Raw genomic sequence first — 12,744 nt, 5'->3', positions numbered from 1 at the left:
TCTGATCTCCAACCAACTCACTTGAAATAACTGCTTATCAAAATAAATGTAATAATGGTTTGCTCACTGTACTTTTACGTGTTCCATTTTTCAAATATTAGTATTTGCATATAAAAAATGTGGATGAATTATTACGTAGATTAAAAAATATAACTATAAACGAAAATTTGAATTTAATATCACTAGATGTTGTCAATATGTACCCTAGCATTAGAATAGAAGACATAGAAAATTCGTTAATAATAATCAAAACACCAAATTTGATAATTAAATTATGTTTAATAGTAATTAAAAATAACTATTTTCAGTTTGATAAGAAATTTTACACCCAGACAGAAGGAATACCTATGGGCACATGTATAGGTCCAAAATTGCCTGAAATATCAATGATGCAAATAGATGAAAAGATTAAAAATATAGAAGGTATTGAATTTTATAGCAGGTATGTGGATGATTGTATAATAATTTTTGATAAAAGGAAAACAAGTGAAAATATAATCATAAATATGGCTAATAAGATCAAAGAGAATATTAAATTTGAATTAGAAACAGAAAAACAGAACAGTATAAATTATCTAGATGTAAGTATAGAAAGAAAAAATGATAGATTAGTTTATAAGAAATATGTTAAACCCATACAAATACCCAAAATAATTAATTATAAATCTGTTATACCTGTTAGTATGAAATATAATATATTTAAAATGTATATGAATAAAATAAGACAAAGAACAAGTGAAATAGAAACACAAAAACAAGAGGAGGAAGAAATAATTAAAATGTTTATTTTAAATAACTACCCAAAATGTTTACTAAATAAATGAAATAAAAAATTACGTAATGACAATCAATCAAAAGCTATGGACAGAGAGAAAAAATTTGTTAAATTAAGATATGTACCAAAATTATTTGAAAGAATCAAAAAAGTTGTAAAAAGTAGAATTAATTTAATACCTGAAAAAATAAATTCAACTAAAAAATATTTGTGTTATAGAAAAGAAGAAAATTATGATATAACAGAGGAAAAAGGTGTTGTATATTCATTTAATTGCAATTGTAACCCAAAGAAAACATACATTGGAGAAACAAAAAGACAATTAAAAATAAGATTAAGCGAGCATATTAGAGCAATAAAAGGAAAATATGCAAATTCAGCAGTGGCTGAACATTGTAATAAGGAAGGTTGTGAAATTGATTTAAATACTGTTAAAATAAGGAAAAAAGAAGAAAATAATTATAAACGTCAGTTATATGAACATATAAATATAATCAGACAAACAGAAAGAATAAATAACAATACCGGAAGGGAAATCCACCAATCCTGGAGAAGCATTATAGAAGGGGGAGGGAAGGGAAAGCATAAAAGGAGAGATTTGAAATGAATTGTAAATATAGATTAAGTAAAAAAGAATAATCAAAAATGTAAGTAATTAATGTAGAAATATCAGATGAAATTACGATTATAAATTTAATAAGATTAATTATAATGTATAAAAAATAGGTATACGGTTCGAATTATATGGTTAATGTGGATTACAAGTATATTTGAATCTTTAAAGAAGTTCGGAAATACAGAAACTGTAAGAATTTTATTATTTTATTGTCGGGAAATTAATGTGTTTATTTTAATTTTTAATTATAATTGTAACAAAAAAAAACATTTTAATTGTTAATTGTAGAAAGTGCTTTTTGAATGCCTGCCGAGGAGGGACAAACAAGTCCGAAACACAAGCTTAAAGTGTATGTGTTCGGGTGAACTAAATAAAAAATATTATTTCTGATCTGTAAGACTAAATATCTGCATCCATAATTTTCCAGTATAATAAGTCCTGTTAATTGATAAGTGTACTAGTATACAAAGATAAATATAAGATTAGTATTTGCAATTGCTAAGTAATTTGCAAAGCTGTTTTATGCGATTTCTTCGTCTCGAGAAATTCCAGTTACAATCTAAAGAGTGATAACGTTTTCGTACTATTAGGGGAAAGGAAAACCCAGCAAGCAGTGCACGAGTGAAAGTAATAGATATATAAACAAATTTGTTTTGAAGACACACCCTATGCTGATATTACGAATTGTTGTTCGAAAGGCAGTACATCCTCTAATAACTTCTGCAATACTATTGTAAATTTTTATCAAGAACACGATACTCTGCACTCTGTACGGCCCCATATCTAACATGTCTCGATTGATATATGTGATGTTACGAAATGTGTACATGGAAACGATATTGTAGAAGTTTTGAAAATTTTTATCGGACATACGTAAAAGGCACTTTAATTTGCATTTTAAACTGTGGTTTTCTCTTACAGAGTATTACGTAATGTGTAGCAGATCTTCTCATACACTCCTGAAAAGTGAAATTGCAACAATACGAAGGAATACGCGTAGCCACATGCGAATTTGGACTCAGTAAGAAATGACAAAGATATGCAAAAAATTAAGTTTGCGTACTCGTCGGATCATGTGTTACCCAGCTTCGTACTATAAAGACCAGCAGCCGCTCCGGCATTAAATGCATTCAGCGACGGTTCGCGGCAGCGGTACTTTTGAAGAAGTGTATCCTGAGGCTGCACAACCTCGTTTCGTTGATGTTCGCAGTTGCCACGCGAGTTGGGCACAACGTAAGTATCTTGCAGTGATGTGTGACCCGATGAACGCTGGAACATCTGCGTACATGTCGGATAAAGAGTGAATTACTTCGGCCCACGATAGAGCGCACAGATTGACTGATTCGCCGGACTGGTCTGTTCGCCACGGCACGTCACAACCGAAGCTAGTTGTGCATCAGATACATCTGTATCAACCCTAAACATTCGCAACAGGTTGCTTGAAGTCGGGCATCACCAGTGCGTGATGTCCGACTTCACCCAAACTGAGAAAAGAATTGAAGCTTTCGAAATGTATTTGTACAGACAAATACTTCGAATATCTTGGGTGCAAATGATTACTAATGTTGAAGTCCTGAACCGCATGAACAAACAGAACTCCTGCTGATCAATAGCAGGAAAACACAATACATTGGTCATATAATGAGAGAAGAGAAATATCGAATACTTAGAGGGAAAAATACAAGGAAAAAGGTCCGTTGGGAGGCCAAAGAATCATTGGTTGAAAGACATCACAAGGTGGTTCGGGACAACATCTATGGAGATATTCCGAGCTGCTACATCAAGGACAACGTTAGCTATATGGATCGCCGACCTTCGAGAGGAGATGGCGCATTAAGAAGAAGATAGCTAACCAAAATGTTTCTAATATAGGAGGAGAAGACGGGAAAATGCACCTGAATTGAAAATAAAAAGTAAATATTAAATTATATTGAAGAAAATCTATAAGAAGATATATTGAAATGAGTAGATTACTATTATAATACCATCTACTATATTATCTATATCATTAATTACATATCTCTCTCAATATTACCGAGCAACTTCAACTGGTACATCAACAGCAGAACAGAATAAGATTAGTACTAACAATCCAGATTTTCTCATAGTTAATTAATTTCGCATCTTAATGAATCGACGTGTAGATTCTATTAGACTTAACGATATAAAACTTCTACAGAAATCGTGCATAGTAACCCAGAGCCGAACAGCGATATATTGTGTAGCTGCTGATGACCTACTTTCGTGAGGCATGAAACATTCATCTTTATAAATCAATTTTCTGTGTATTGTTAGCCTCCTCATAATAATTTCATTCTTGATATTAATATACACATTTATATAATAAAGTAAATTATTTTAGTTTTACTTTCCTGGCTGTTAGTATATGTTAAGCTCAAAGACCGAAATCGCTCATTGAGCGAAAAAAAGACCACGAAGCGAAATTTGTGTATATAAAATAACAACAAAGAAGAATAACAAGCATATATAACAGTAAAAATAAACAAAATATAAGATATATATAAGTAAAAAATAATCTGATCTGTTTATATGTTGCAGCGATATGATAAAAGTGGGGATTTGATCAAATCCCTAGGGGAGATGATCAATTCACTGAAGATGTTAAAATATAGGTTCGATATTGACATTTCCCTAATTAAATGAAGTGATTTGATAAAATCTCTAAACTGGTTTCGTGAAATCACAAAGAAAAACGAATCATCAAAGTAAGAAGTACTTATATGAAAAGCTAGAGATAACGCCAAGTTTATTTATTTGGTTAAATTTACCTATGGTGGCAAAATGGCGGCTCATCTCTGATTTCAGCAAATAGAAGGAACAGTGGGGACGCACGTTCTAACCTAACCTATTCTAATATTTTACCATAATTATTTCCCACCAAATTATTAGAATAGAGGTAATTTATTAGAATAGGTTGGGTTAGGTTAGTGTTTGCAATTCGCCCGTTGACAACTTACAACCTATCCTTCGTATCGTGGTTGCATCAGTTAACGTTCAGAACGCGTTATGGCTTTCCTTAATCACCACAACGCATAGTTGTCAAATATCATGAAAGCCACGACACAAATTTCGCTTCGTAGTCGTTTTCAATTAGCCACAACGCGTTGTGGTCTTTTTTTTCACTCAATGAGCGATTTCGGTCTTTGAGCCTAACATATACTATATACATAACACGGGAAAGTATTGGATTTGTGTGAACTTTGGCCTCTGACATTTTTGCAAATCTTTACGTTTTGAGACCCCTGAATCCAAAAAAGTGAAAAAATGGCAAAAATTTCGTTCAGTGTATGTTGGCCGTCTATTTCGCTTAATATCTTAGGACGAGGTGAAGATAAAGAAAGGAATTTTTCCGTGGTAACTCGTATATAAGGGGTTTTAAAGCTATTAAATTTTGTTCGTGAAAGGTCGAGGTGATGAAGAGATAGAGGGTCTTCTGTAATATCTCGCGAGGGATCAGACTAATGTTATTTTTAAAATAAAAATCCTATAAAAACTGGGAACGTTACGCAACTGGTTGTTGGATTTTTTTAGTTTATTGTATGCATTGATCAAGAATAACCTCTACATTACTTATACATGTATTAAAAGTGAACATTTTTCGGGGTGTATATTAATATTGTGTAATTTTTATGTCAAACTTTGAAAAATATTTACGATTAATTTAATTACGTTTATATTTTATCGTTTAATAGAATTCTGCAAAGTAAGGATAATCTATACACATTATGGATTAATTAGTAAATATAGAAGAACATTTATTATATTGTCAGATTGCTTTTTCCTTCATATAGATTTTCAATAAATACATCAGAAAGATATGAAGCGTAGTAGACTTAATTTCGTAGAACTTTAAGGAAAGAAACTTTGCAACATTCTTCAAAGAATTGAATTGTTTTCCAATTCCAAAATTATTAATTAAGTTTTTTAATTAAACAAAAGTTAACATTTTTAATATTTAGTAATTCGGCCTTGTCATTTCTAAGTGATTGATTATACTTTCTAAATATATTTCATCCAATAAATTTATGTTAACTTTTTATCCGGTTTTAAATAAAAGTATGTTATTTTCTCAGATTCTTACGATATACATTTTCAAATGTTCCTGCTTCATTAGCATTAAATTAAGCATTTATGATTACATTTTGATTTTATGTTTTCAGCACTATTATCTCACAGAATATAGAATGACGTAGCTTTTAGCTTGGTTCTAAAAGCTAAAATTAAGTAGATAAAATTTACCATCTAAATAGTTGATTACACCCGATCTAAATTTTGATCAGTGTAATCAAATTCTGAAAAATATGAATTTTTATTTACAGTGTTAATAACTAAAGAAATGGTTTTCAATATTCTTCGTGAAATTACTTTAGCTAAAATCGATGAAAGTGATGAATATTATATTTACAATCGACTCACTATTGACTTTAATATCAATAATCCTTTATATGACAATCCTCGTTAAAATATATCAAATTTGTCATATAGCTTATGTTTTTACTTGAAGAAACCTTAAATGTAATTACAGTAGAATCGTTAAGCCAAAGTAATTGGGGCCCGAACCCGTTCGAATTATACGAAACACTAATATGTGTTTTCTCAATACAGCATACAGTAGTTGAATTAGCCTATTGTATTGCGTCAGGATGAATAACACTTGTAACTTTTCAAAAATTGACCAATCAGTTTCTAGTTTATTGTAGTTTTAAACCACTCGTACGTGAATAAAAACCTTCATACGAAACTAAAATTACTCAATACTAGTCACGGATTTGCGCTTCTTCGACGGACAGTGGAAATTTGAGGGTTCCTTCGTGTATCTACATCTGAATACGAGCAGTTTCCCACAGAAAATCTACCGAGATGCTTAATCTCAGTCACGTCTCAAACTCGTTTAGTGAAGAGTTAGTTCCACGTTATATTTTCATATGTTCGTGTCGTTATTCACGTAATTCGAGAATAGATACGGTGAGGAATTCTCTTTGGCAGAACGTTCATGTTACGCATTGTCTTATAACATCGAGCCAAACCGTATAGGAAGAAAGACAAGACTAAAGTGCTTCGCTTTCTAATCCAATAACTCAATCTATTTTCAGATTCTATTCTTCACGTTCTTTTTCTCAGAGAGAGAGAGAGAGAGATTTATGTTCAAATAATTAATTATTTGAACATTTATCCACCAGTTTTTAATTTAATCAAATAAAAGTGATAAGTGTTTCAACGAATTCCGATAATTAATATGCTGCATCATCCAAAGTGCATAAATGTAAAATAATTTTGTATTTCTTAAAAATTGAACAAAAATTAAAATTTGTTACTTTTATTATAATCTTAAATTTATATTCAGATATTATTTTAAATCATGCTAAAGAATTTTAAAAGATATATGTATTATATTTATATACAAAATATTTCGCTGAAAATCGTTGAGGTACATTTTTCCGTAACGAAGGAAAGGAAAACAAAAATCAAAAACACAAGCACTTAGAATCAATAAATCGTTTTGAAATTTGAAAAAATTGTAGAACTATAAATTGCTACTGTCGTCCGTCCGTCGTTCTTAATCTCGAGATAGGTGTAAATCAAACCAGATTTGGAAACCGTAGAGGCAGGAGGCCTGCTTAACTATGTACGAACTTCCGATGCAAACTGAAAGTCACGTTATTTCAATCCAAACTTCCCCTAAAAGCAGTTAGTAGATGACCTATCCTATTGTTAAGGGAAAAATATGATGTACAGGGAGGGGCAAGACACTACAGTGCAAATTTGAGGTGGAGAAGATTTTAAATTAAATAAAAAATTTAAAAAAAATTGAAGCCCGGCATTGTGACGATGTCACAATAAATAATTGCTCGTTCTTCATTCGATTTTGATGGAGAAAATCGGAAAGTTGTTTATGTCATATAACCTATTTTTCCAAATTTATAAGTGTGGAGATGCATTTTGAAACAGATCTAAGATTTGGTTATTATTACGGAATCGTCACTCAGAATTAGACATAAAAAAATCAATATGTATTCCTTTTATGCATTGTTTATTTCGGGGAGAGTGGACGAAGCGAGGGGAGTTGGACTGCTTTTTACTTTTCCTGTTATATATAACAGAAGGAAAGCATGGCAAAAAATACCGAGGGTTTTTTCTGTATGTAAGAATATGTATGTGTGTATGATCCTCTTTGCAACTAAATAACTCCTGTCCTTGTAACTCGCCGCGTGACTCAAAAAAGCGGGGTCACACAAGTAAGGGTTCAAATTTAATTAGAAGTTCCAGGCCTGAACTTTGAATTTATGGGAACCCAAAAGATTATATAACACTTAAATATTTATTGCGAATTTCATTAAATTATAACCATTGTTCAATCTAAGTAATCATTTATTGTTAAAGTTAGTATAATTTTCAAAAATGTCAACTAGTCAAGTAACAAAAAAAACAAAAAACAAAATGGAGTAAACAATTAAACAAATGAAAAGTTTTATTTCTTATAATACAATCTAAGATCCAATCTCCACCTTAAAAGAAATACTCAACCACGGTATAAGTTGCTTACGTTTAATCACTTTTCTTTGACGTGTGGTCGTTAGGAATTACACCACATGTGGTAGTGGACGATCAGTCTTTTATTCGAAGTTCAGGGCAGCTCAGCACTACCTTAATTTACATCGATTCGCGTCACGGGACAGTCACAGGGTTTAGGAGTTTGTCCTTAAATAAAAAGACCCCCGAAAAGAAAATAACTAACTAAAAATAACGCCCGAAAACATAAAATAACGATCAGACATTGACGCCTTTTACCCTTTTGCCCCGAAACTTTCGTAAATTTTGCAGGGAGGTTTGCTTATTAGGGCAACTGATGCTATTAAATTTTGGCGATTAAAGACCGAGAGGATAAGGAGACGATGAAGGTCGTGTGTATCTCCAGTAAGGTCAGAGTTAATGACTTTTACTCGTCATTAGAGTTTACAATGTTTTTTATAAAATCCATTCTTACCCTAAAAATTAAGCTTTTTGCGGTTTTATAGTAATTAAACATATAAAAAGTTTTAAATAAAATAACATAATAGATGGCGCCACATACGCAGTTTTAAATCTTGCCGAGAAAGTTAAGCAACTCGCTGCTGGATTTTTTCTATATAGAGTCTAGAAAAAATGAATAATAACAAATCAATAAATATAAATTATATTTCATAATTATGATATGTACGATTACTAAAAATAAAAAAAAAAATGTTGAATGTTAAATTATCCACAAGTCTCCAGAACGTAACTCAAGAGGGGAGAAGGTATCTTAGGTATGTAAACCTTTATTATTTAAACTATAACCAAAATATCTGTAATATGCAGTAATTAGTTAATACATTTTTTATTTTCTTTCTTTTAATTTTCATTCTTATCTAAATTATACAGCTATTATCAATACGTCGCATCGTCTACATATCTTTTATAAAATTTTACACCATTTAAGTTAATAATACTATGATCTACAGTACTTTAATTATTGCAAGTTTTGCTAATTTTGGCTCGATACAAGAGGAATATCGAGATAATTGTGACATTCTAAATTCATTTCACATTAACCGGATTTTCTGAACGTAGAAATAGTAGTTCGAATGCTATTGAATAATCATGTATTGAGAAATTGTGGCAATAATAATAATATTTATACGTTTGAAAAGAATAATCTATAGTGTAATTTATCTACTGCTAACATTGAAAATACTGTATAGGCATAAATTAAAATATGTCTTTTAAAATTTTTGTGTTGACGCTGCTTATCCTAAAACGAAAAAACAAATAATTATTATAAATTATGCTATCATGATTGATAAATGAGATTATATAAAGCATAATTTATAATAATTATGTGTTCTTTTGTTATCATTTGCAATGTTACAGTGATAGCATTAGTGACACAATAAGGAATCGATATCATTCTCCACGCTGGCAGGTAAATCAAAGAAACTGCTGAAGATTTCAACTGTTGCCGTCCTGAACACAAGTTCACAATGCAGTGACGATTTATCAAGAAAGATTAGGTGTTCGTGACAAAAGAAATTTATATACGTTTAAAATTTGCTAATGATAATTATTATCACCATTAATTATTATCGGAGCCATCTACACCTAATATTTCACGTATATACTCAGGAGGTCCCAACTAAAAACTGCAAAAGTTTCGTTCAGATTTACGTATTCCATCATGGGCACTCTTCTTGTAAGCTTTAAATATGACTGACTTTAACATATTTCAGTGTACGCAATGCCAAATTTATATTTTTCTAGGCCTTAAGCTAACAAAAAAATTGAGACCCCTTTCCCAATTTTTTAATTGTATGAAAAAAACACGTATGTCTATTTACACAGGTTATTAATGCATAGAAAAGTCTTTATTAAATTATTTAAGTTTAAGACGTGTAAAATATAAATTAAACTAAATATAATATAAAAATGTAGAGGCCCCAAGCTTTAGCGTATTTAGCTGAATGGAAAATCCAGCACTGAGTTATACATATATTTTTTAATATGTAGGAACTGGTTGGTGTAGTGTAATTACAGTATTTATCTATGACGTGGTGCCATCTATCCACTAAAATAGAAACTCTTTTCTACGTTACGTATTACTGCAATATTTCTTAAGATCTTTTCTGCTCCGCGAGAGCTAAGAGAATCTTTTTAGCAAGACCATTATGGGTTCAGTGGGAACATAGTCAGACTGACCACCCCAGAAAAACTCCTGGAGTTTTTTCGTTTTATCCGGATTCAATCCCAGGAGCCCCAAAGCGGTAGGGTGCCATATTAACCGCTCGGTCATCCAACGACTTTAATACTTGCCAATAGAGATATATTTTTAATAAGTATGAACAGGTTAGTAACATACCTGTAGTCATGAGAAAATTAGGAGAAATGGTTTTCCGTAGGCAGTATAGTAGGAAAGTGTTAATTTCAATACATTTTTTACCCACATCAATATCTTCTCCATCTATAAAATTTTCCCTGGAAGCACGGGAAATCACGACGATTATGTTCTTTCATTTTTCCACAGGTTGACGAAAATGTCACCGAAAGCGTAGTATACATGCACGTTATTGATTATTTTGTTCTATGAAAAAGTTGTAAACATTCTAGCGCTTTTTATAAGTTCCTAACTTCAGATTACGTAATATTAAACTTTTCTTAACTTTATTTCCAGCGTCTAATATAAATAAATATTGCGAAGGTCTTTGTGGTTTAAGAGTAGCCTTTGCGAAGTGTGTAAAATAAGGCGGCATAGGCCTATATAGTAACTCTTTTTGCAAATTAGGCCTACTTCTCAAATCACAAGTTGGAAATTTTTTCGTTTTCTACTCTCGGTTTGATTAAATTAGCGATACGTTTTTTGCCGACTACAGCTAAAATTATTACGGTATACTAGAACATTGTACGAGTTTGTCTTATTGCGATAGAATTGAGGTAAAGTCGGATAGAAGCGATCTTTGCACCTTCTGTTATGGAAGATGTAATCACTGGACGGGAACAGAGAGATAATCCAAGAACAATGCAAACGACGTCCGATTGCTTTGTTCTTGTGTTTTGTTAGTTTATCTCGCCCATTATGATTTAAGTGTAGACGATGTTGTATTTTTATTAATAATTTCGTCTCTTAAGTTCCGTTAGGCGAATTTAATTCCACCAGAAAGCATGGGTATTATCACTTTGACCCCACTGTATCTCGAAAACGAAATCGAGTGGCAGGATCCGTCTGATTGTCTGAACATCCACGTGGGCATTTGCAACTTCTTCGACTGGATTCGGCAACCATCGCCTCCTTAATTGAAGTCCAGTGGCCGCTACCAGACAGTCGCAGCCCGGGTTCAATCTCGGATCTCCAGAACGACAAGCCAACCAACTAATTAAATCTAAGTTGAACTGAAACGAATTTCGAGAAAATTTAGATTTTAAGATATAAGAAAAGATATATATTTTTATAATTATTCAAAGCATTTAAAAATAAATAAAAGAAGTTTAGTGGTTTTCCAATTTTCTTTTTTATTAAATTAAGTAAGGCACAAATTTAAAAAACTGAAAACTTTTTACATTATAATTACAAACAGTTTTTATGCTAACAAAACTATTACCCTAAAATATTATTATGATAAGAAAAGAATTATAGAAGAAAAAACGCATGAGTGTTAATCGATTAAACAAAGAATTGCGTGATAAAATTTTATAATGAGATAAACTACGAAATATTTATTTTGTGTAGTTTAACAAGTTTATTGATAAACCGGAAGTGTAAATAATTTCAAACATAAAGGTGATCGATTTTCGACTTGCTCAAATGTAAACTTCATAACTTATTCACGCGACAATCTTATAAATTTATATGAACTTGAAATATTAAACTTCATTCCCTGGTTTGATAAATTTAATCTTGAATAATTTTCAAACATTAAAATAAAAATTAAACGATATTAATATATAATCAGAAAAATTCTATAATTTCAATGAATGTGTGTGTGTATTCGAGATCGATATATTCAGAAAGCAACACTAAAAAAATAAATAAAAATAAATATCAAGTTTTTTGTATAATTGTGCACATTGATATCAAGAGTAAAATTACTACGAAGAAATTAACAATAAATAGAAGATTGATTAATAAAGATGAATTTTTTAAGACTCGCGAAACTAGTTCGTCAGCAGCTGTAGCAGCTAGTTAGTCAGCAACAATATATTGATTTTCAACACTTGGTTACTATACGCCTTTTCTGTAGAAGTTTTATGTCGTTAAAGCGGAATAAGACGTACACGCGGCTTCATTAACATGTGAAATTAATTATGAAAAGATTTGGATTACTACTACTTATCTTACTCTGTTCTGCTGGTGATAATATACCGTTTGAGATTGCTATTGGTAAGATTGTGGAAGATAAGTTTATTTTTATTTTTCGGATATTTTTATTGCATTAACTTTAGCTGTTTTAATAACGAGATATGTAATTCATAATACAGTAGATGATCTCGTAGAAAGTATTATAATAGCAGTTTACTAATTTCGATTTATCCTGTTATAGACTTTCTTCTCATATTTATGCTGCATTTACCTTTCAGGTGCTATTTTTCCGTCTTCTTTTCCTGTATTAGAAGAAACATTTCGGTTAGCTATACACAATATAAATTCGGATTCGAATTTATTACCCAATACGAAACTGATTCCGATTACAGAGAATGCTTCTACACAATTCGAAGTTATTAGAGCCGGTAAATTTATATAAATTATATTAAAATTACTTTATTAATAAAATTAAATACCCATATAATTTTTCAGCGTGCAATTTAGTAGATCAACGAGTGATAT

General features: G+C 31.0%; 1 protein-coding gene across 1 annotated transcript in view; it reads left to right on the top strand.

Moving 5' to 3' along the window:
* The window catches only part of LOC136977233 (glutamate receptor ionotropic, kainate 2-like), a 142,749-nt gene extending 141,367 nt beyond the window's left edge, over positions 1–1,382 (top strand). Inside the window, exons 16-17 of the mRNA XM_067272704.1 lie at positions 309–442; positions 995–1,382. Coding sequence (XP_067128805.1) covers positions 309–442; positions 995–1,382 — 522 coding nt within the window. The remainder of the gene's footprint in view (positions 1–308; positions 443–994) is intronic.
* The last annotated feature ends 11,362 nt before the right edge of the window (positions 1,383–12,744 follow it).

The sequence above is a fragment of the Centruroides vittatus genome, unplaced genomic scaffold (genome assembly GCF_030686945.1).
Source record: "Centruroides vittatus isolate TY-2023 unplaced genomic scaffold, ASM3068694v2 contig_452, whole genome shotgun sequence".
NCBI classification, from domain to species: domain Eukaryota; kingdom Metazoa; phylum Arthropoda; class Arachnida; order Scorpiones; family Buthidae; genus Centruroides; species Centruroides vittatus.
Note: the sequence above shows the minus strand (reverse complement) of the source record. Positions and strands in the feature narration are given on the sequence as shown.